The 25,658-nt window shown below is 30.4% G+C and overlaps 3 protein-coding genes across 3 annotated transcripts; all 3 read right to left on the bottom strand.

Moving 5' to 3' along the window:
• Positions 1-3,149: 3,149 nt before the first annotated feature.
• LOC105800480 (non-specific lipid-transfer protein P3) lies at positions 3,150-3,888 on the bottom strand. The gene is made up of 2 exons (XM_012631651.2): positions 3,476-3,888; positions 3,150-3,393 (listed from the first exon to the last, which is right to left on the bottom strand). The coding sequence occupies exons 1-2, from the start codon at positions 3,814-3,816 to the stop codon at positions 3,384-3,386; spliced, it is 351 nt and encodes a 116-aa protein (XP_012487105.1). The 5' UTR covers positions 3,817-3,888; the 3' UTR covers positions 3,150-3,383.
• A 2,488-nt stretch (positions 3,889-6,376) lies between these two features.
• On the bottom strand, positions 6,377-10,375 carry LOC105800479 (MACPF domain-containing protein CAD1). The gene is made up of 7 exons (XM_012631649.2): positions 9,551-10,375; positions 8,573-8,811; positions 8,301-8,496; positions 8,129-8,206; positions 7,604-7,787; positions 7,331-7,494; positions 6,377-7,161 (listed from the first exon to the last, which is right to left on the bottom strand). The coding sequence occupies exons 1-7, from the start codon at positions 9,818-9,820 to the stop codon at positions 6,550-6,552; spliced, it is 1,743 nt and encodes a 580-aa protein (XP_012487103.1). The 5' UTR covers positions 9,821-10,375; the 3' UTR covers positions 6,377-6,549.
• A 1,661-nt stretch (positions 10,376-12,036) lies between these two features.
• On the bottom strand, positions 12,037-15,447 carry LOC105800478 (serine/threonine-protein kinase STY13). The gene is made up of 6 exons (XM_012631648.2): positions 14,744-15,447; positions 14,169-14,301; positions 13,870-14,065; positions 13,526-13,650; positions 12,989-13,147; positions 12,037-12,897 (listed from the first exon to the last, which is right to left on the bottom strand). Exons 1-6 carry the CDS (start codon positions 14,905-14,907, stop codon positions 12,607-12,609), a joined length of 1,068 nt encoding a protein of 355 aa, XP_012487102.1. The 5' UTR covers positions 14,908-15,447; the 3' UTR covers positions 12,037-12,606.
• Between the last annotated feature and the right edge of the window lie 10,211 nt (positions 15,448-25,658).

Here is a 25,658-nt window from a genome sequence, read left to right as displayed (position 1 = left end):
ATATTTCTTCTATTATCTATACTACTATTTGATGGGTTGTTTAAGTTGGTTTCATTGGGTCTCAAAGAAATTAATGAAATCCCATTACTTTTATAAAATAACAAACATTATTATGAGTGTATTTTTGTACTTTATATTTTATGTAAAATCTAGAAAAATGCATGATTGTCTCTAAACGTGCTAACGTTTAGAATAAAAATATTATACCAAAATATATTAAATTAAATTAACGATGATCGCAAGTAAATGAGTCAAATTGTAATATAGTAAAGTGTTACAACAGAACACGGAAAGTATTCGAGGATCATACCCAAGAGATTGTAGATTGGAGAATCTTAGTATTAAATTCATTACAAAAATAATTACTAATCTAACCAATTTACAAGTTAGTAGTGTGAATCCAAATTAAAGTAATGATTAAATTGATAAAATTACTAAACCTAAATTAACCTAATGGAATTTTCTATTCTTAGTGTCAACAATACGAGCCCCTAGCCTATAATCGATTAAATCCCTAATTAACATATAGAAGACTAACTAATTTCAAAACTTTGGGTTTTTAATGAATTAGCTATTAATTAACCAGTATTACCTCCAAACCTATACTAATTAACTAATCGATAGATACTCGCTTATCTTCCAACCTCACTTTCTCCATCGAGATAAATTATGATTTACCTGACAAACTTATCTCCCAGCCTCGTTTAACCTAGATTTCTTTCTAAGGTCGTCAATTCTAGGGTTTAGGTACACATAATTTAAAACCAACTAATTCTTATTGAGAAACCCTTATTCTTCTGCTAATTAATTGACTTAATTAATTAATCAGTTCAATAACCAAATCATGCATGATAAAAATAAAACATGAGAATTTATTCTAATATTTATACAAAAATTGGTTGATTGGACTAACGAAATATAAATAAAATAATAAAAAAATAAAGAAATTGTGATAAATAATTGAAGCGCAGTTCTAGAGTAATTTCCACCTGCAATTGTCTTCACATCGGAATAAAAAGAATTTCAACTAAACAAACATAAAAATACAATTGAAAACTAAATAAAATTGTCTAGGTCTAGTTTCGCACTTCGGGTGATCCTAAGGTGACTTATATATGCTACATTTTAGTTGGTGCCCACACAATCCTAGATACACTTTGATACTAATTAATGCAAGATACTCTTAATTGACCAGGGTTGAATTGGGGAAATATCTCAAAATTGTCGCACAATGAATCAACCTCATTTTGCCTTGCCTTCATCGCGTCGTGGTGACTTGGAGAAACTCCTCGGCACAACATGGAATGATTTTTAACCTTGGCAACTTCGTTGTTTTGTGTTGCAACATGGGCTCTCTTGTGTCGCAACACGATTGTCGTTCCTTGTGTTCTTGGGCTTCAATTGGCACCTTACACATTCAAATAGCTCATTTCTTTGGCCCAAGTTGGCCTTACGGGTCATCAAAATACTAAAACATGCATAAAAACGCTTATTTTACATATAATTAAATCTAAACTAAGAAAACAAAAAATGCATATAAATATTATAAAATCACTAAAAACAAGCTCTTTTAGTATTGAAACGTACTTAAACTACCACTACAATTGGCGACAAGTCAATGCACATGATGAGATTTTAAACTAAGGTATCATGGTATGCAATATTGTAACTTTATCATTTCAATCAAAACTTTACTTGTATATTAAATATTTTTTATAAATATATTTGAATGCCCTTATGATTTTAGAGATTGATACATGATTTTTCATTTCTTTTGTGTTTCCATTGCTTTTTTAGATGGCGGTTAGCTTTTAGTTTTGGCCTCTATACTGTGTTGAAATTTGATATCGATCTATATATTTTAATTTTTAATATAACTTGGTCTCTCTACTTTTATATTGTTAGTCAATCTAAATAGTTAATATTGTTAATTATTTCAATTAAAATACCAACATCAATTTTTCTTAAGAATACTATTCCGACAAAAAAATTACCATGATGAGTTCAATTGAATATTTTAAGAAAAATTTCACATAAGCATTTTCAATGCTATTTTAAATTTCAAAATGTCAAACCACGGTAGCAAAATTGAGCTTGAATTTTAAATCCAAAAAATAGAGAGGTTGAATTTGTGAAAAATAAGAATAGGAAATTAAATCTCAAATGTACAATGTGTATAGGAAATTGGAGAATATTTTATCTTTCAAATTTTACTTCATAATTCGGTCCAAACAAATAATTAACCCAATGAAAAACATAGATCGAGAACCATACTAGTGTGTATACATATTTAACCAACAAGTATCGAATGATAAGAAGTTTGACGCTTCTTAAGCAACATCTTAAGTTTAAGTCTTGTGGATGAAAAAAATAATGTTGAGAGAACTTTATCCTCGTTTAAGAATCTGGTCTAACTTGATTTCAAATTTAATTAGAATCTGATATGATCACGAGATACTAGACTTAATACTATTACTAACTTTGGTTAAAACCGTTATATCTCCAAAAAAAAAACCAATCAAAATACAAGACATTTTTAATTAAATAAAAAATAAAATAAAAAAATAATTTTCCTTCTCTCCTATTCTAGGTTTCAGCGTCTTCTTTCTCATCCCCTCTCGCACCACTTCACTCCTCCATGTGAGCACCACGCAAATCACCAACGGTAAATATAATTTCTTCATCGTATACTTGTTTTAAACGTGGGTAACTTAGCTTATGAGTAAGAATGTCGTGCAACCTAACCATTGGATTGAAAGGTTTCCTATCCTTTCACCTTTCCAAATTCCTTGTCATGATAAAAAATGAAAAGAAATGGATAATATATTATAATAAGGATCCTTTCCATCTGATGCTCTCAGTTTGCGAAAACTGAATAAGTTGGGGGGGGGGGTTGCCAGGGTTTGATGTTATAAATATGATATTATTTCTTCATTAATTACTAGTACATCCCAAATTGATTTTTGCTGTTTTGCTGATTCTTTTAAAGAAAATTCATTAATTTATTTAATGAACGAATCATACGGAAAACATATTAATAATCATAAGTTTCACTAAATAAGTAAAGAAAGCAATACATATAATGATATACAAACATATATATATGTATAAACTCAAGTAAGGGATTATGGATTGAGACAACAAGCAAAGAAAGCAATACAGATATCATGTAATATTATAATAAAACATAGGCTTTTTAACTCATAAAACACTGAACATTCCATACATAGACAACATAATTGAAGCCAACATCTCAAAGATAAACAAATAATTAATCAAGACACTAATTTGGATTTTGGAATAAGCATCCATCCCAAAATCTTTATTTCACGCTTATATATATATATATAATATTTCCTGCAAGCTGCTTACTTCATCCATGATCATCTCACTCTGCAACAAGTTCCAAAAAAAAAGAGTAATTAATACTTGGAATTGCTTCAAAATTTAGGTAAGAAAAAAGAGTATATAGTACCTATTGCAGTTAGTGGAGGGGCTGATCTTGTAAGGAATTTTGACACCGCATTTGGCCGGAAGACCGGCAGCCAATTTAGCATTGATACCGGAGATGGTCCTAGCGGCAGTTTGCAAGCATCTGCATGCAGTTTGACGGTCACGGGTGGTTCTAGCTTGCCTGTTTAGGTTCCTTACTCCGTTGCAGCAAGCAGCTGGAGGGTTCCCTCCACGCTGCAAATACCTTATACAACCAGCCGTTTCGCTTGCCACTTGTCCACATGTGAGAGCAGTTGTGGCCATGGGTTCCACCACCAACATGCACAACAGTACTAGGCCACAAATAAGCTTGAGACCAGCCATGGGGGGAGGGGGGTTTGAAAATGAAAATGTTTAAGGTATGTTTGAAAGGTGAGTGAGTTGAATAATAGGGCATGCAAAGGCATGGGGTTTTTATAATAGATAAAATGTTAGCAACTTGGAGGGGGGAATTTAATTGGAATAGGGTTTAGCTGGTTTGATTGGTGATGGTATGCTTTAATTGAATTTGAAATTTGTTATGCTCTTCTTCATTAAGCATAAATGGTGTTGTTTACTTTGCATTAATATTTTGAGAAAAATTATTCAATTCACTTCAAATAGAATTTATCACCCATTATCCTAATGTGAACACACTTCCAAGTTAATAAAAAGTCTATTTAAATTTAATTACCTCATATTGATAAAAATTTATACTTCGTGTTCATGATTATATATTACGTGTTTAATAGGATTAAACACTTATCTAGTTAATATTATATCGATGGACAAAGATACTTTTTTCCTATAAATACCTTGAAAAACTATAGGCAAGGAATTGACCCTTTTTATACCTTAGCGTTACCTGAGCATTTATTTTTGTTCTGCCTTTTGACCTCTACAGGTGAACCGGCCTCCACTACACCATTTCGATTTTTTCTCACTCAACCTTGTCTTCCTCCCTTATTATACTTGGTATCAACAAAATTCTTCCCTACATATTCAGCTTTTGATTAATCATCAACCTCTGGCTAGATGCTATTAGCCTATGTATTGAAAGAAATTAGGTATTTTATGTCTCATAAATTTCATCTCTATCTCTTTAAATTTTAGGATTCATTTTTTAGATTTGCAGCTACCTCTTTTAATAATCTTATCTCTAAAGTCTGAATTTGTGTTCACTCTTGGAAGTTCAATGTGCTTTACCAATACATCGATCTATCACTAGTTAGTGTATATATATATATATGTATATATTTAAAATTGTAATTAAATGCAATATTTTTTAAATCGAACTGATAATCAAATTGGCTAAATCATCGATTTTCAATCAATATGATTTTAATTAAATAAAATATTAAAATTTATAAATATTAAAAATATAAATTAAAAATACCAGAGACTTAAAAATTAGATGGTTTTGTGAGGTTATAGCTAGTATTCCATTCTCCTTCACCGCAAAAAGTACAAAAGTCAATTAAAGTAATGCACTGCCTTCGCAGCTCCGGCAAGTGATGGACCCATAGGAGTAATATGAGTGAAGGAATTCCATGTCGTAGAGGATAGGTAGGCAGGCAAGCTGTGCACCGACACCGACGCTACGCGGGACACCCTATCACTAACTAATTCGAATCTACACATTTTACATCCTATATAATATGTCTGATATGTATAGGGTTTAGAATATATTAAATTATGTTAAATTGGTGATAAAACTTACACCATAAATATATTTATAAAAATATATATATAAGAATCAAATAAAATTTTTATTAAAATGATAGAACTAAATTGTAAAAAAAAAAATATAATATAGTCAAATTTTACGATGTTTGAATTTTTATTTATTTTATATAAAAATAAAAATATACTCACATAAAAATACCCACACTCCAAGTTGTGCTCCAGTGACAATGTAGACACCAGAGAGGTCACATATAGAGGATTCAGGGTTTTCGATTGGTGCAGTACTAACATGAGAAAAGCTCTTCCATTTCACCGGCACAAACCATCTACTATCTTGCTCCTCAAACTCAATTAAGAGCTCAACTATAATAACATAATATAGATAGATTTCAAGCCACAAAAACGGGTTTTGCAAATGAAGTGAAATTGTTTATCTAGAAAGTGTGACCTAGTAGTCTAAACCTTTTTTGATTAGGTTATAAAAATCGAACTAGATCATCCAAGTTCAATCACTTGAATTGAGAATTAATTGGTTTAAATATCCAACTATATAAGTCGAACAAAAATTTTAGAAAATCAATCAAAGCATGAATCGAGAACCAAAAAATCTATAAATTTTATTATCTGATACTCACTTGTATTTAAGCACTTTATTGAGTTAGTTTCACCGTTAATCAAGTCATTAACTCAATTATGAAATTATAAAAATACTCATTATTTTAAATTATAATTAAATGCAAACTCATTACCACTCCACCTATATTCATTATTACATAAATTTTTTAAAAAATATATTTTTAACATAAAATATTTTATGGGCATGACAAAATCTAGTTTTTTTTAATATATGCTCTTCTTGGTAAAATGACTAGAACTACTCATAGCCTCTCCCTGATCCTTACATAATGCACTCAAATCCACGACCTCCTGCACTGACAATAATGCCGATGCCAATTGAGTTAAAACTCAATTAGCTAAATCTAGTTTTTTTAATCTCTCTTAATAGAAAAATTAAGATTTTTATTTTTGTTTTTTATTAAATATACTTTTTCTTTCTCAATCATATCATTGTTATGATAGATGGTTTCGTATTGGCTATGGCTTTGGCTGTTGAGACTTGATTGTGTCGGTTTGTTTTGTGTTAATTAATTTCTCTACTTTCTCAAAAATATCTTCTATACGATTTGAATCATCCGATCCAACCAATTAAATCGAAAAATTAAAAACCGATTCAACCTTCCATTCAATTTCTTTTTTCAATCATGCCTTTCTAGATTAGACATCTTCAGAAGTTTTACTACAAGTTGCTAAACCAAAACTGGAACAAGCTACACAATTCTTGCAAGCATAATGAACACAAATGGACATGCAAAAAGAAAAGACTTAAGAGATTCAATAATTCAGCAAGGAGTACTTCACTCTCAAAACAATTTTGCCTTTCTCAACACCAAGCTTGCCACCAGTGACCAACCAATGACCCGGAGGATCTTGCGGTCCTTTGCTCATCTCAGACATGTCGACAAATTTTGCCAACTTGTTTACAATGTTTCCTTCCGAGCCAGAACTACCCGCAGTAGCCACAACTTTCTTTGGTTTGTCATCTGGAGTGTGATCCCAAAAAGATCTTCGTACCGTGCAGCCTGGAATCCTAGAATACAACAGCTTCATATATAAGACGTTTCTTGACCCAAAATCCCACACTCCAAGTTGTGCTCCAGTGACAATGTAGACACCAGAGAGGTCACCTATAGAGGATTCAGGGTTTTCGATTGGTGCAGTACTAACATGAGAAAAGCTCTTCCATTTCACCAGCACAAACCATCTACTATCTTGCTCCTCAGGTCCTAGCCACTTGGGAGCACCAATAGCCACATGTGTGTCCCAGTGTGGAAGTAGGATCTTCGGAAGAGATACTAAGTATTGAAGATGAATGCTTAGACGGTTCTGCTTAATTCCTTCAAGGCATAACCGCAAGCCTGTTACCGGCTTTCGTCCAACTGAAATCTGCATTTACACTTAGCCCAGATTAGATGCAACTTGTTATAATGGTTCTGGTTACCACTCCTTAATAGCTTTCATCGGGGTTGAAAAATGCAGTGATCGCAATGTTCTTAGGCACAAGAGGAAGAGCATGACGTTTTAAGGTGAGAAAAGTTGTGACATGAACTCATACCTGTTCTTGGCTGACATAAAGTTTTTGCCCCATCATGCTGAATCGCAAAGACGGGCAAATAGGTTCCTTCCTTTGGTGGCCAGGAATTGTACCCTGTATAGGAGCCCATATCCTAGGAGTCTGGAACTCTAGAAAATATCTTAGTTCTTCCATTGGAGGTTTGTCTGCAGACAATCAGACTAAGGATTTGAGTTACAGCAAATAGTTTATCATTAGCAATAATGATGGGGAAGAAAAGATTGCATCCGATCAATCACAAAGAAGCGTATTTACATTCAAGATAAAGACTGATGGCACGAATCAAATGCTCCTTTCCAGCTACCCCATCAAGCAGAGCAGTAATAGGATAGAAAGTCATTTCAATGACATCAGGAGAGGATTGGACAGTTTTTGCCCACTGGGTGTGGTTTTGCTCCAGATCATCTCCTCCCCTTCTCCGAAAAATGACTGTAACATCCTGCAACAATGAGAATTCCAGAAAATGAGAAGACTTCATCGAGAACAAGTGAAACAAGGTGTAGCAAGTCACACATATGGGTGCGAACTCATTTCGCAAATCATTACCCAAAGCAACCAACCATGACAAACCAATGGGTGCGAACTCACATGCTTTTTGGATAAGATGAAGTGAGGAGACTAGTATAGTAGTTTCAGTAGTGGATAACTTTCTACTGCAAATCAGTTGTTTCACTAATTTTGAAGCATGACAACAGCATATAACTAACTAGCATCTCAAAAATATTGAACTTTTATGTGCAAATTGATTTCCACTAATAAACTATCAAGACATCTAAATACCTCTTTCCCATTAAGAGATGGCAAACTGGTAGGTTGAGGGTATATCCCTTGACTGATGAAAATGCCAGTATCAAGACCCTGTAAAGCTCAAAACTTGTATTAACTCTACAATAGTCAAGAAAGAAAGACAAATAAAGGATGAAAAACATATGAAAGAAACAGTGGAACTAGCCTTGTCCTTTAACTTTATTTGACCCGAACTTGTAAGGCTGTCTTTGTCTGAAAATCTATGATTTCCGATATCCTGAACATAGGTTTTAACCTCCATGGTAGACAAAGGTGACGAGGGATGCTGTTTGACATATATCACATCTTTACCACCGATAGTTACAGAAGTGATGACATGTGTCCCAAAATTTTCAATGAAACTGTAATAAAGAAAGCAATCTTAGGAATTGAACCTATATTATAAGCATTTTACAGTCAACAGCAAATGGTCCTTACCTTGACAAGGATGACGGGTCCCAGGAAGTCGGGACAGCCCGTTTAACATTTTCTTGCAATACCAATGGGGACTTTATTAGATGAAACTTGGCAAGTGGGATGTAAAATCCATCCATAGAGAGTGTCTTTGTGGTTGCAGCATTAATATTTGTTGAACCAGTAAAGCTAAAAGCAGAATTGAAACTACCAAGGGGAAAACTACCGGACACATTAGCGTTTTTATTAAAATATTCCACCATCTGCAGTTGATAGTTAAGAAAAGCAAATCAGAAAAAAATGATAAAAGCAATAAAAATCGTGTCTGGAACAAATCGAAGCAAAACAAATAATTGGAAGTAGTTTAAATAATGCTCTTAAGCAATTCAATTAGTATTCTCTTTTCTCCTTAAGATCATTAAGCTCATCATAATCAAATAGATGATTTTATGCATTGTCTTAACAATCACCATTGATACGCAATTTAAGAGGTTAATCCCTTGAACCAAATTCCAAACGGTTAAAGCATAATTCAGAATCAAACACTAACAATCAAACATGATCTTAGCATACTTTGGTGGGAGATAATACACAACTCTAAGCAGAATCAATCACCAGAGGTTTTTAGGCTAGCAATTAACATCAATGGACTTATCTTAAATGGTTGAAGTTTCTTACACACACATATAACCATATATATACACATATACATATACATATATGTGTATATACATTCTTTCTTAATCTCAAATGCAATTTAATTGATCTTTTTCTCCTTTGTTTCTCAGTCCAACTGTCACTTCTGTTTATCACCTAAATAATAAAGACTCCTAACTGCAAACCTATGACCCTAAAGTCAACCTTTTACTATGCATATCTAGCCAAGCCACAAGATAAACACAAAGAACATAATTGTGAATTATAGCAAAGACCCGAAATTTCATGAAATAAACACAAAATGGGAAACAAACAGAACATTTTAAAAACTAAAAACAACATTACCTCATTAAAATTGAAAACCCCAGAACTGAGACGGCCAATAGGCTCTTGAGAGTTCTTGATATCTCTAGAAACATTGGGGAGAACAGTTTGATCATATAAGTAAATATCCCTACCATGTCCCTCATCGATTTCAACTATCTTAGAACCTGTTACACCTTTACAATACAACAACCTAGTGTCGAAGTTAACATCGAATCCTTTCCCTATGGCTTGCACTGCGTTCATTGCAGTGTGGGTGGCGGGTGAATATCCATTTTCAGTTTCCCCCATTTTTCATCACCTGAAATTAATTCTTCTTCAAATTCCAACTTTTTGCTTGATCAGAAACATACCCAGATCGCGAAACAAGCTCAGGTGAAAAGAGGAATTCCCTGTTGTGTTGAATTCCAGAGAAATCGAATGGAATTGTAAAAGATGTTTTTGGAACTTGGAAAAGAAAAGTGGGAGATGGGTCAAAAACTCAAAACCACAAGCGTTGAAATGTAAAGTTTTGACTGAGAGACTAACTCGGGAGAAAAGATTCGTTTGAGATACGGCGATGAGAGAATCAAGGATTTTACTTTGTGTTGAAAGATCGAAATCCAATCTAATGATTTTCCCTTTTATTCTTGAAATTTGGTTTAAAATTTAAAAGGCAAACTTAGTTTATTTAAAAGGGGGGAAAAAGAAGAAGAAAAACTTGATATTCACATCATATCCCACTGTAGATTTTCTACCATTTTAGGAGTTTTATATGAATAATTGATCCTGAAAATCAAAACCCCCATTGACTCTTTTTTCCTCTAAAAAGGTCTTCTTTTTGGCAGATAGAAATCGTGAACATAAATTTATTTTTTTTTGCATGATATCTTAACCGTTCATTTCTTAGAGACCGGGTCTCACTCTCAGTGATTTCTTTTCCTTTTTATAATTGAAAAAAAAAGAGCGAAGAAAGATGAAAAATGGAGTGGCAGAGGAATCTTAACTTACTTCAACAACTTTCAGATTACGACAGAGGAAGTAGTAAGAGATAAGCAAACGTAGACATTTATAACTCTCAGTGAAATTTAATTTATCTATTCTCACTTGCTTCCAAGGTTGTTACATAGGATGCAACATGGAAATTTCTTTTATGCTTCCCATCCTTTCATAATTCTACAAATAGCCCTGAATTTTATGCTATTTTCAATTTTGCGACAAAATTGTAGGATCCAATATATGGATTGTTACGTTTGATATAAAAAATGGCTCTATTATAACCTCGACAATTAGATGAGGTGGCAATGATCTTAGTGATCGAAGGTTTGATTTTTGTTTTGGTTATGGAGTAACTTTAAAACTTGTATCCAATATCTACCTCCTAATAGACTAACAGAATACGAAAGATTAATTACTAATAAATACGTTGAGAAATAAAATAAAGAAAAGCTTTACTGTACAAATGATATTTCAAAGATTTATAAAATTTGAGATACTATAAAACACCTTTTATGAATAAAATGAAGATATTCAATCTATATCTTGTAAGTTGATGCTAAAGATTAGAGAATAGATATGAAATTTATAATGGACCTTGAGATATAAATATGCACACAATTTTCGTTTTATGTTATGCCTTGTAGATTTGTTCATGAATTCAGCTACTTGCTTAAGCTCAACAACATGTTAAAAATTTAGAAATGGTTGAATAAAAATATTTAGTATGAAAATGAATTTGAATAAAAAATTAAACTAATTTAAAATATGAGTTAACATATTATATCAAGTTATTTATATATATTCATTTATAACATAAATTAAATTTATAGCGATGTATAATATTATAAAATGTTTAAAAATACCAAGATGTCTATATATAAAATTTTAATAAATGAAAAAAATATAAAACTATTAAATATCAAATTAATAAATAATACAGATATTTTTATAAAAATTTAAAAATAATATAGACGAGTTTAAACTGAACTTGAGTTAGCTATTTAAAATATGAACAAATTTTGATAAAATTTTAAGCCTATATTTCAAATCGAGCTAAACTTGGACATGCATAAGATATATTAATATTATACTTAAACCCGACCTAAATGAAAAAAATTATGAAGCCTTTTATATAATAAAAACCATTATATTTTGATTATCAATAAACCTATTTATGGATGAATCACCAACCCAAACCTGAAGGCTCGTCAAAAATTTGAAAAAGCTTAGGCAAAAATATTAAGCCCTAAAAATAAACTTAGGCAAAAAATTAAATCCATTTAAAATATGAGTTGAACCCAAACTTGAACATTCAAACCCAAATTCGACCTAATTTTAAGTTTATAATAAAATTTATATTATGTAATTTATAGCAAATAACAAATAAATTGATACTAAATTATAATACTACTCTAACATAAACATTAAAATAATATTAAGATGACTTTATAAAAATTATATAAATTTATTAAATATTAAATTAAAATAGTATAAATATTTTTTTAAATAAAAATAAAAATTGATATGGATAGACCTAAATGAGGTTGGATTGATCTTTTAAAAATATACACAAACTTAGACTATATTTTAAACTAAAGCCCGACCCGGCCCATTAACACTTTTAGTTATCAATCATTAATAATGCCTTGAGCAAAACTAACCATAACTTGTAATGCATGCCTTCGCATTAAGAAAACAGAAACAAGAGCCAAATGCCCACCAGTTCATATATCTTTTCCCCTCACGGACGAAAGAGCAAGTGGTTACTGGTTTCTAATTAAGAGAACGAGCAATTACTTAACCAAATAGTTAAGTTGCACTCTAATTTCCCTCTCTTTTTTTCTTCTGATGAATGTAACATTTGATATGAACAGAACAATGTGAAACCCCTGTATCTTCTTTACAATAAAGTCAACTAGACAGTGTAAAAGATGCTCTATTTTTTCTTTTTATTTTGCCATTAAAGTTAACCCCAACCAACATCCTTCCTACAATTCCTTCATTTGACGGTAACTAAGAAGAGGTTCAGTTAAAACATATATATCTAATATATCCCATGCCAACTTTCGAGAAAGAAAGTGTTTTGAAAAACTTTAACCTCATTGAGAGTTCCTTGTCTTCTTGGCAGTGAACAGTTGGCGAAGGAAACCAAACTTCCCCTTTGTTCGAACAGATAACTCGGTCATGGCTGCATTACTAGTTTCTGCAGTCTCACTGGTGTCAGATTCGGGTATGGATGGTGAAGGAGGCGTGAGTTTGAAGAGAAATGCATTCAGCATACGCATTATCTGGCTGAAGCTCGGCCTCATGTTAGGGTCTTCAACCCAACAAGATTGTATGATAAACGCCAGATCAGGTGATATATCCTCTGGAAGGCTAGGTCGCTCTTGCTGCATGCTCATATGGCATCAAACTGGTCAGTTATCAGTTAGTTTAAAAATTTTATCATGGATAACAAAAATGTGCATTAAAGACTTGCACCTTAAAAGCAGCAGCATAAGCTGCCTGCAAATTGGACATGCCCTCAAACGGCATACGGTTGGTCAATAATTCCCATAAGACAATTCCAAAGCTGTAGACATCAACCTTGTTGTTGTAATGTTTTTTCTCTCCCAGCCGTAATGTCACCGTGCTATACAACTACAATGACACAGGTTGAAATAAAGAATGATAACCAAGTCAGAGATATTGTATACAAAAGTTAGTCTACTCGATAGAGATTACTTTGTTAAACAAACCATAAACATGAGAAAGCGATGACAAAAAAGTGCCCTACATTATTATCAGTTGTTGTCCAAAGCTCAATATACAGTAGTGTCAAATACAAAAGACATAAGACCTCTAAAGAAACATGCCATGACATACAGGGTGGTGATGATATCAAAAGTTGACAAGAAATTGCAGAAAGGAACTTAAATGCTGAAACTAACACAATGAAATCAACAACAAAAAGAAGCTCCAATCTTCATTGTAAACAAGTTTATTTGTCCATTTCAGTAATGTAGTAGGGGCACTAACCTCAGGGGCCATCCAGCGATAAGTCCCAGTCTCTGCAGTCATCATCTCTGTCACAGATTCTTCCCTCGCAAGACCAAAATCTGCAAGTTTAACAGATCTCTGGTTTGCTGTAAGCAGCAAGTTGTCTGCATTACCAAATTTCCCAGTATATGAGGAATTAGTCAAAGGACTTGAGATATAAGTACTGAACTATGAACAAACGTATTACATCGAAGAGGAATTTACAATCCACATTCTGCTTTCAATAGCACAGATTCAATCCAACTCCTAATCTGAAGTGACACAAGCAGGCCTTTCTAGTCACTAATAAATATTCGTAAAGAAAAAGTATGCTCAAGATGTACCTGGCTTTAGATCCCTATGTATAATCCCATTGGCGTGCAGACAATCCATGGCTCGAGCAATGTCTAGTGCAAAATTCAATGCCACATGAAGGTCTAAAACTTTTGGACGGATGCTAACTAAATACTTCCGAAGGGACATTCCCGGTAATAGCTCAGTAACTATTGCCATCAACGGGTCCTTACAAGCGCCAAAGAACTGCCAAGCCAACAAATTTCCCATTGCGGGTGAGAAACACATAACCAATAATTTCCATCAATGATAAAATTCATATTTGCATTTCAAGCTTAAAGCAGTTTACCTTGACAAGGTTCTCGTGTTTAACTCGAGACATCATGTTAACCTCGCGAGCAAAACGACTCTCAAGTGCAGCTCTTTCCTCCACAGTACTCCCACGGTGAAGAACTTTAATGGCAACAATCCGATCACCATGCCTGGAAAAATATTAGACTCAACCCTATGTAACTAGTAACCTCGGTACACAATCTAAATTCTTACATTCCATTCCCTTCACAATGTTTCACTTTAAAAAACTTGACAAATTAGGATACAGCACCCCATCATAAACAAATCATGATTTCTACAAAAATTCGTACAGAGAACAATAAACAATTAAAAAGGGATAGCAAATGTTCTTCATATATTGACTTCTCCTGTTACATCCACACAAGCATGTAACAAAAAATTTCCTTGATCTAAAACAGTTTAACTTAGTTAATTTGCGATAATTAACACCAAGAGTTCGGATTACAGCACAAGGGGAATAAAGAACTCTACAATTTAAACTACCATGAACTAAAGGCTTTTTTTTAAGAGAAAATAAAAAGAGTGGATTATTAGCAATATTGTTTTTGCCAGAGGTGTTTTGATACTGACCTTCCTTTGTAAACTTTTCCATGAGCTCCTTCCCCGATTTTGGAGCCGATAAATAACAATTTCGGGTCAATGAGCAAATTGTGATTGATGGTCAACTCTTCAGCAGCGGTTATGGAGCCATTTGAAACGATGACGTTTCTCGTTTCTCCTTCGCTGTAACTCATAGTTGCAACTTCCGCAACTTTTTCCTTTCTTTTTTGTTTCTAAATTATTCCAGAATTCCTCATTTCAATCATTTTTTCCCTTATGCAGAATTATCTTAAAATCCAAAGACTTTTCCTATCGATTTCCACATCACCTTCAAACTATCCAATTCAGCTCCTTTCAAACTCCGGTAACAATTTTTATAATCTTCTCTTTTTTCTGGAATTTCGCTTGATCTCCAAGTTTCTTTTTTTGAAGATAATGGAAATGAAACCCTATGAAGAAAAGGAAAAGCAACTTACAGTCCAAGCAAAAATAAGGGGGGGGGGAGAAAAGGCTTAGACGGAGAGACTTAAGCTTTTCACTTAAAACAGGGAATCTTCAAAATATCGAAGAAATAATCGATTAATAAATTGAAAGAAGAGAGAAACTTTGAGGTTCTTTTTATGAAGGTTTTTTTTTTTCCGATGAAGATAAATATCCAGAGAATTTTCCTATTTGTTTCCGACGAGGAGGGTTTTAAAACTTTTATTTTTGTTTTTTCAAAATTGTAGAAGAGAGAAAAATTGAAAATATAGTAATAAAATAGTAGTAAAAGAAATGGGAAAAGGGAAAGGGAGAAGTAGTAATGGTTTTGGAGGAAAGTGAAGAACCAATTAAGTAAGGACGCGTGGATAGCAGAAGCTTTTTTCATTAAGAGGTTCATTTTCATACCATCAGAGATTTGGACGTGGATGGAGTCCCCCTGATGGAGCTCTCGTACGGAGACAAATCTCTATCCCGACGCCGCTCGGCTCAGCTCGGCTTATTAGTCTCCTTTTTGTCGTTTTCTCTCGCGCTTTAAAATAATTAACCGAAGTAATTCCCTTTTGAAAATATTAACCCTACTCCCACCAGTCACATCACCCACTAAAATATTAATTAATTAATAAAAAAATTTGACCCTATTCCCACGAGTTGGATGAGCTTTCAAAAGTAAATAATAATCTAATAATATATTATTTAATTGAAATAATAATTTATATAACAATAAAATATGAGTCAATTCAATATTAATTCATTATAAAAATTACATAAGACCGTAATTTACTGTTTACCACTCCACTTAACTTCTTGATTCATAAAATAGAGAATAGTGCGTATGTAACTATTCGAACTCATATGCTTCAAAATGTTGCAACAATAATAATGTAAAAAATTAAGATTATTAATTTTTATAAATGTATTTTAATATAAAATTATTTTTCTCATTCGCATCGTGAGCAATAATTATAATAAAATTATTACATTTAGCATTTGATTCGGTTATAATCAATTATGTTTAAACCTGATTTAATCAATCAAGGTATCAAAAGGATTGGTTAAATCAAGCAAAAAAACAGTTGCACCATTTTTTTAATTTTAATTATTTATTTAATTGAATCGTGCGAATCAATCGTACCAATTGGATTAGAGAATCAATGACATGGTCGATTCAACAATATATCCAATTTTGAAAACTTTTGTTATAATTATAAGTTTTAGTTTTTATTTAAAATTTATTATTTTAATTTAAAATTAATTGACTACTTCTCAAATGTAACCATCAAAACTTTTTTTTCTTTATCGAATTCTCTCTTGTTGTATAAAAGTTATTAATGTTCCCACCACTATAGGGGAAAGAAATGGTGTAAAAACTCGTCAAATTAGGAATTAATTTTTTTAGTGATTACGAGCGTTGTTGGTTGAGAGCGTCGTGATAATGTGTTTAAAATTGTGTAAAAACTCTAAAATATTTGGTTGTTTAGAAATATTTTATTTTAAAAGTGTATTTTTCCTTAAAAGTGTTTATTATAAGTAATGCTAAATAGACTCTAAGAGTTTTTTGGATTCATCATCGCTATTTTTATCCTAACTAATAATAAATACACCACCAATCTAAATTATCTAAGTATGTGACTTTGTTGACTTTGGTTCATATGGTAATTTTACTCCCGCTTGCTCTTAACTTTTCTTTATGAGATGAAATAATATTTTGTAAAATGAAAAACTATGAATAAATATAAAAGGAAAATGAAAAAAATAAGAACACGTGAAGAGCGAAGTGAAGCCACGTGGGTCTGGCATCTGACTCCATCAAAAAGAGTGGGAAAGGTAGACCCCACAAATCTCAATCAGCAGCAGCATTCCGCCATCAGATTAGATAGCGAAAGGAGTGGGTCCCAATTGGCTTTGATCTGATGGCTCTGACAAGCTCATCTCTATTTCATTCGTGTGAACCACTTGCTTCCATGTCACACTCTGGGCTCCACTTTTTTCTTATTTATTTGTTTTTAAGTTTTTAACACGTGCCCATATTTAAAATATTTAATAAGTCATTATTTTGGATGCGAAAAGTAAAATATTTACATTTTTCTGGTTTTTGCGTTTTTAATGCGGCTAAACATTGGTTATAAGTTTTGAAGCTATTCATCTTCAATCGGTACTTAAGATAAAAAAGATTCTTCCCAAAAATTTATATTTTAGATGTTATAATTAACAACTATTTTCATTTTAACCACTCGAGGTTAAATAATATTATTTACACATATTTTAATTAAAAAAGCTTGAAAGGAAAAATAAATTGACAACTTGCGAACAAACAAAAAATTTAAAATCCATTCTATTAAATAACAGAAATTATATTATTAAACTAAGAATACTTCATATTTGGGTTAAATTGTGCATATATGTCGAATTTTTTTAATTTATTAAATAGTCTATTTTTAAAAATTTAAATAATTAGGTCAATTTTAAAAAGAGTATGTAAAACGTGTACAAATTTTCCTGCCAATTGTGAATTATTGAACATTGATAATGAATTAAGCAATGACATGATTTTTTAAAAAGAAAAGATAGATTATTTGTCTTTATTTAGGTTTTATTGTTTTAAGAAAGACAAAATCTTATTTTAGAAGCAAAAAATTCTTATGTCACTATACCACCGATATTACTTACTATTAATTTAAGAAAAAATTTTATGAGTCCAGAAATAATAATAATAATAATTTCATAAAAAATAACATCTAATTAATAATTCACAACTTGATATTAAAATTATTATTTTATAGAAAAACAACATCCAATTAATAAGTCCATCAAAATTATTATTAATATGTCAGCGTCGTTGTTCGATGAACACCGTAATTCGCATAAAATAAACATTGAAAGAAAGTATTAAATCTTGATACGATCATTTAACCTAACATTTATAAAGCTTGAAAACGGTGCAATCCAACTCCCACCCAAATTCCCCATTATAATTCTATATTCACAATAACATTCTTCTTCTTTAAATTATTATTCTCTATGGTAGTGAAAACAAAAAAGAAAGTGATAAATTTAATTTTTAGTGTCTATATTTTATTAATTTCATTTTTTCATTTTCAATTTTTTTTAAAAATTTAATTTAATTATTAATTTTAAAAAATAATTAAATTGTTTTAATGAAAATATCAATTAAAATTTTAAAACTTTAAACATAGTAACTTGCATGGCGATCCGCGTGTATTTCATGTTTTTTAAATATTTTAAAATTTTAAATTATTTGTTGGCGTGGTATATAAAACAATTTAATAGCATAATTTAACTAAAAGTCTGGCAGTTATTTTTTTTTAAGTCTAGCTAGTGAGCTCGAAACAGTGATTGAGCAATTAATTTGGTGGATTAACACTTATCGACGAGTAAAATAACATAGCTTAGATCTAAGTCAATCTAACGGTCAGTTTCGAAGATCGAAGAAGAAAAATAAAAACTTTTGATTTAAACGGTCAACGTAAATAAAAAAAGTTAAATAATAACGATTTTAATAACCTAATAATTTAAATAATCACTTTCAAATAATTCAACCTATCGTTTAATAAATTTTTAAAGTTAAAGATTTCAAACCCAAAATATATAGACTCCTTCTCCTCCTTGGTATAGTCATTAGCTGTGAAGATATGTATATTATAAGAGAATTGGGTAAACGAGAAAACGTGTTTCTTGTGAGAGGTAGAGAGAAACAAAATAACCCCCCCCAAAGAGAACATATTTTTTATGAATTATGCAAAGGAAGTCCCTTTTGAACTCTTTTTTATCTTTTCTCAAAGCTAGATACTTGTTCTGGGACATCATTTAACTTTGCTCCTGCTTTGATTATCCCGGGGGACAGTAAGGCTGTTAAATTATTAGTAAGTTTACGTTTCGATCATTTTACTTAAAAAATAATTATTGAATTATTTAAAATTTTTTATTTAAGTCATTAAGTTGTTAAAAACGTTATTCTATGCCATTTTCTATTCATACTATTTGCACTAATCGAAAGTTTATTTTTCTTCTTCTATTTTTCAATTCAATTTTGTTTCATGAAACAACTTTAAACGTCACGAATCTCCAAATCAAAATTCAAATAATTTTCTTCTTTGATTTTTGACACTAATCGTCAATTTAACTTAGATCTAAGGTATATTATTGTACTCATCAATGGGTATTGATCCACCATATATACCGGTCATCGAACCATCGCTTAAAACTCTAGCCAAACTTAAAAAAGGAACACTTAATATCCTAGTAGAGGTGTCCATGGGCCAGGCCGGGCCGGGTCCACAAAAAATTTCAGCCCGTTCATCGGGCCCAGCCCACCCCAAAATATAGGCCTGAGATTTTGCCTAGGCCTGGCCCGGTGAAAAAATATAGGGCCCGAGCCCAGCCCGGCCCGGCCTGTTTTAATTTAAAATTAAAAATTTTTTTTGGTCGATTAATAATTCTGATATGATATGAAATCTAGGTTTTGTTTTTGAATTAATTAGGTTTGGCTTCTAAAATTTAGAATCTTTTATAGTTCTTAGATTCTAGAAAATGGAATACAGACGAGAAATTTATTGAAGGCTATTCCTTTTTGGGTAAAAGAGTTCAACAAAAAAGAACACAATGTTAAATTATTGGTTTAGAAATATATTTTCTGCATTTTCAACGCAATTTATTTGATTGTTTATATGAAGAAAACCAGAATGTTTCATTATATTACTCGTAACTATTGCTCGTCCTATGTTTTAGGTTGCAGCAATGTTTATATCTCTATATGTTGAGTTGGACTGTAAATTCTGCATCTTTGGATCTTCCTATTTGTACTTTCATGTAATTAGTTGCACCCAATTTACTCTAAAAAAATTGTCATGAGTCTTATTTTTAATATATTTATTGTTTAATTTTTTTTACTATAGTTTACGTTCACCTGTTATCACTCAAACTCTACTTGAAACGTTACTAACTATATATCAAATACGTTCCATTTATATATATAAAAAGAAATAAATAAAAGAGAAGAAACAAATAATTAAGAAAAATAATCAAAACATTACGCTAAACTTGATAGCAATAGGAGGCAGACCGAACTCACCACCAATGAGAATCGATAGGGTAAAGTTAAACTGAATACTTATAGGTGTCGAGGTTTTAACTCATATGGTAAAAGTACCGTGTAGGCGTTATATTAAGAGTCAGATTGTATTTTATCCATTTAATTCAAAAAAAATGAATAAATTAATGTTTTTACATTGAATTAAAGGACAAATTAATCATTTCTTATCAAAATTTATCTATTTTCTACGATTAAAAACTGACATTGTTAGCAGAATAACCCGATAATTACACATAATATACCATATACCTCATTCAACTCTTAGTGATACTATTTACTGTTAAACCTATTTTTTGCAAGTATGAAAGAAATGAATTAGAGTAAATAATGAAAAGTGTTAAATTAAACATTTCCAAAACTGTAAAATTTCAAAGTCAGGTTCTCCAGTCAAAATTCAAAATATGGTACACTCATAAATCTGGAAATACATATTTGTAGGGAAAAGAATAGGGTGGGTTGACAATCCAGGCGTTGTTATTTGGCTCTTTATTTAGCTTTTGAAATTTGAAAGTTCGAGGGGATGCTTCTGACTTCTGACCTAAGAAATTAAATGAAATAAAATAGGATAAAAGGTTTTGAGTGGAGTGTTAATGGTTATCACCTCGATAAGGCTGCATTCTTCTTCCTGGCTCGGCTTCCTACCTTCCTCAACCGGCTCTATCTATTTTATAAATTATAATCTTACTGTATTATCATGCTTCATTTTCAATCCATAAATAAGTGATTGATTATTTCAACGCACTCGAACCCACATTCTCCTGTACTAACAATGATATCTCTACGATTTGATTGACAATTATATTTTATTTTTTAAAAATAAAATGGATGATTAGTTAATTTATGACATAATAACTTTTTGCCTCAATTATAAATAAAATTATTTTAATTTTTCATTAAAATTTTCGCAGTGTTAACTTTTAAATTTGTATGTCTTGTTAAATTACCCTAAAATAGATGAAATTTCAACATTTTTTAATTTTGTTGACATGGAATAAACATGGATGGTTACGTTGATTCAAAATTTTATACTTTTTATAATTTTTATAATTTTAATGATTTTAAAAATTATTTTATAATTATTTTTGAGTTTTATTTTTTAAATAACTAACTATTGATGTGGCAATCCACGTGTATGCCACATTAGCAAAATTAAAACGTTAGCTTTTCCATCCATTTTGAGATGATTTGATAAAACGTAAATTTAATAACTAAAAATACGAAAAATTAAACGAAAAATTAAAATATTTTTTGTAAAGTTAGAGAGCTAAATAAGTCATTATACCTAATTTGAACTTGATAATACTTTTATGTATGGGTTTAATTGTTGGTAATAATTTTATATATTTTATATGTAAGTGGAATAAAATATTTATATAAAATTACATTTACAAAAGAAAGTTATTCGAACTGCATGTAATAAATTTTTTATATAAAATTTCATCAAGATTTATTTAAATCTTTAGGCTGGATGAGTTTTCCATACACGTATAATTAAGGGTTTTTTACCAAAATATTACAAGCGGCACCCCCCTTTGTTCGTATTTCAGTCATTTGTTCATATTTTTTTTCCCGAATTTTATTACTTTTAAAAAATATACTATTTTATAATTTATTATTTTATATTATTTTAGTACATTATGCTTGAAATGTATTCATTTAGTGTGTTTTTATTAAAAGTAATAAAATTCGGAGAAAAATACGAACAAATGGCGAAATAAGGGCTTTTTTAAATTTATTTAAAGAACACACTAAATGACTACATTTCAAACATAATGTGCTAAAATAATGCAAAATAATAAAATTAGAAAATAATATATTTTTAAAAGTAATAAAATTCAAGGAAAAAAATACGAACAAAGGGCTAAAATACGAACATGTTGGTGCCGCCTCTCATGTTGTTAATATAAGGATAAATGTTCAATTTTGTTTATATTTTAGTTTTTCAAATATGCTTAGAGTCCTAGAAATACGTGCTATTGTATTACTCTATTATATGTAGCCTTCATTTTTCACCAATAATTTAAAATAATTACAAATTTCTTTTATCATTAATATTCATTTTACAATTTATATTTGAAATTCATAATTATCTCTCTTAATCATATTATCTTCAATATTTCAGTGTTTTTTTTTGGAAATGCAATTTACTTCAACTGATGTCACTGAATATTTACTATTACTTCAGGTAAAGGCTTGAACAAAAGTTAAGTCATAATCAACACGTACTGACATTTCTTTAAAAAAAGTTTTGTTTCGTCACATCAATTTTGAGTTGTTTCTGATAAAAGAATAGGATAAATTATTTAGTTGGTCACCGATTTTTTTGAATGTTTTTATTTTAATCACCCAAATAATTACAGCTACCACATTCTTCTTCTTCCTTTGCTCCCTAGTTCCAGCTACAACATCCTTGACTGTGTTTTTTTAAATAAATTTTTTAAAAAATTTTTTATTTCGGCCATTTGTTCGTATTTTTTTCCTAAATTTTATTACTTTTAAAAAATATACTATTTTCTAATTTTATTATTTTACATTATTTTAGTACATTATGTTTGAAATGTATTCACTTAGTGTGTTTTTTAAATAAATTAAACCCTTCGATCCTTTGTTCGTATTTTTTTCTCCGAATTTTATTACTTTCAATAAAAAACACACTAAATGAATACATTTCAAGCATAATGTACTAAAATAATGTAAAATAATAAATTAGAAAATAGTATATTTTTTAAAAGTAATAAAATACGAGAAAAAATACGAATAAAGGGCTGAAATACGAACAAAGGGGGGTGCCGCCTGTGGCAATGGCACCATTGGTGCCGCCTCTGCCACAAGCAGCATCCCTCCATTCAGTCGTCTTTTTTTTGGTATTATTTTAGTAAATAAACTTTTTTGTATATTATTTTGATATTTTTTAATTTTTTTGTAATATTTTATTAAAAAACCTTATAATTAATGTTCAATTAATTTACGGCAGCAACTAAATCATGATAATTATAAATTTATTAAAGTATCGTCAAATTCACTTTGTGGTGAAACTGCTTTTATAAAAAAAATTTAAAAATGGATTAAATTATATAATATTTTAATAATTTATTATTATTAAAATTAAAATTTTCTTTTATGGATATTACTTGTTAGCAATGTTGTGAAAAAAAGATTCCAAATAAAATTCGAAATATTTAAAGCTTATAAAATAATAAAATATTTTATGAAAATTAAATCGAAAATGTTATTCATGAGGGGTTGACTATGTGGGCCCCTAATCAGAGAAAAATAAGAAAAGACATCAAAAAGGGCTACCAAATCAAGGGAGAAAGTATGTTTTCCTATAGCATCTCAACACGTGTTGAGATTATATGAATGATTATTAGGGATGGGATTTTTTTTATTTGAAAAGTGGTTGTAGAATGGGATGTGGTAAATTTTTTTGTTCTAGCTAGTGAGTATAAAATAGAAGTGCTCCTAGGTCCGTATTTAGATTAATTTTTTAAGTTCGAGTTCGATCCGAAAAATATACTTATTTTTTTGTTCAAGTCAGATACACTTTAAAAAAGATAAATCAGAGCCTATTTCGACCTGTCTATATTTGATTTTTTAGATTAAATTTTATTTAATTTTTTAAAATATAATATACTAAATGCACTAAAAACACTAATCTAAAAGTTTTCTAACACATTAAATAATATTTATACTAAAAATATTACCATTAATAATAAAACAATATTAAATATAATTTTTAAAATTTTATATTTTGGGTTGGATTATTTAGTTGGGTAAGTTTTTTTTTTAGGTTTGGGTAATGGATTTAATTGTTATTGGGTTAATGATTTAATATTAGTATTAATATATAATTATTATTTAACACGTATAATTAATATAATTTCCCCTGGTTTATAATATAATATATTCGGGTCAGGTTAGAGGGCTAAAAATCTTGCACAAGGCCCAACCCATATAGAAAATTATTCCTAAATTTTATTCAAGCCCATTTTTCGGACCTCGTATTTTTATCTAAACTCTCTCATTTTTTCAAGCGGGCATTCGGGCTTGGGTGGATGGCTTGGACAATGAGTAGGCCTAATATGAAATGATTGTGGTAATTACTTGCTTCATTCTAATCTGCTTCACTATACACATTTCCAATTTTATCCTTGTATATATAAACTATTACAAGGTAAAAAATGTAATATTACAATATAGAAAAAAATCATATATTTTATGTTTTAATATATTTTAAAGAGTTATGTTTAAATATTTACTTTCTTTAAAAGAATTGAGAAAATTAGAGCTAAATAGCAACAATTAAATTGAAACGAGATGGAGCGGAGATGAATGTATCCAATATCCATAGACAGAATAATAAATTTCAAAATTATACATCTATAATAGAATAAAACAGATAGCGAAACATAGTGCGACAACTATGGAATGACAATAGATTTAGTAATATCTATTTCCGACCCGTCTCGTTGTCATCTTTAATAATAACGTGACAATAATATTGAGGTGGGGAATTTAAATAAAAATATTAATTAGCATAAAATTAATTTCTAATTCGATTGTAAGGTTTCAAAATAAAGCAAATGGACAAAGGCGGGGTTTGAAAGTCGGGGGAGTTGAAAACAAGAAAAAGGTGGGAGGCAGGTTGCGGTGGGCGGTGGTGGACGACATGTCGGCAACGACCAATTGATTGTTGACCAGAAAATCTCATTAATATCAAGGCGTAACTCAGTCAAACCCACATCTCGTAAAAAATGTTGTACATATGGTACTTGTAATTCAGGCTGCCTGCCTGTGTTTTGTGGGCCCCAAAAATCATTGATCCTTTTCCCTTTTCTTTTATTTTTAATTTTTTAAAAGAAATTAACATTTTGCTCCAATTTTTTTAAAATTACTCTAAGACAAAAAAGGAAAAAATGAATAAAACTAAAAATATAAAGATTAAGATGGTAAGAAATTGGTAGATTAAGTATTAACTCAATTGATATAAATATTTTACTAATGGAAGAGAATTTAAGTTCAAACGTTAAAGTACATTATCTTCTTATTTATAATCGGGAAGGGCTATATAAAATTTTAATTACGTCAAAAAACATATAATTAAAACTTATCAAATAAAATATTTAAACATTTTCTTTAAATAAAATATTGTACGTTGTCCTAATTTTTAGGAAAGATGTCGGGCTCTAAGATAGTATCCCCAACAACTTATATCATAATGTCCCAACAAACAATCACATATGATTATTAGCTATTAACTAATAATGAAAATCGTATAATGATTTGATAATAATAATTAATTCAGAATAACTTCAACATTTAGTTATTATGATATAAAAATCAATTCTTTAT

The sequence above is a fragment of the Gossypium raimondii genome, chromosome 9 (genome assembly GCF_025698545.1).
Source record: "Gossypium raimondii isolate GPD5lz chromosome 9, ASM2569854v1, whole genome shotgun sequence".
In the NCBI taxonomy this organism is placed as follows: domain Eukaryota; kingdom Viridiplantae; phylum Streptophyta; class Magnoliopsida; order Malvales; family Malvaceae; genus Gossypium; species Gossypium raimondii.
Note: the sequence above shows the minus strand (reverse complement) of the source record. Positions and strands in the feature narration are given on the sequence as shown.

What these genes read in the sequence shown, in the direction of transcription:
- LOC105800480 (XM_012631651.2), bottom strand. Translation starts at nt 3,816, where the DNA reads ATGGCTGGTCTCAAGCTTATTTGTGGCCTAGTACTGTTGTGCATGTTG.
- LOC105800479 (XM_012631649.2), bottom strand. Translation starts at nt 9,820, where the DNA reads ATGGGGGAAACTGAAAATGGATATTCACCCGCCACCCACACTGCAATG. An exon ending in AAATAAAGTTAAAGGACAAG is followed by an intron (nt 8,207 to 8,300) that starts GCTAGTTCCACT and finishes TGAGCTTTACAG; the next exon opens with GGTCTTGATACTGGCATTTT. An exon ending in TTTATGTCAGCCAAGAACAG is followed by an intron (nt 7,162 to 7,330) that starts GTATGAGTTCAT and finishes GTGTAAATGCAG; the next exon opens with ATTTCAGTTGGACGAAAGCC.
- LOC105800478 (XM_012631648.2), bottom strand. Translation starts at nt 14,907, where the DNA reads ATGAGTTACAGCGAAGGAGAAACGAGAAACGTCATCGTTTCAAATGGC. An exon ending in GGAAAAGTTTACAAAGGAAG is followed by an intron (nt 14,302 to 14,743) that starts GTCAGTATCAAA and finishes ATATTTTTCCAG; the next exon opens with GCATGGTGATCGGATTGTTG. An exon ending in CTTATGCTGCTGCTTTTAAG is followed by an intron (nt 12,898 to 12,988) that starts GTGCAAGTCTTT and finishes ATGAGCATGCAG; the next exon opens with CAAGAGCGACCTAGCCTTCC.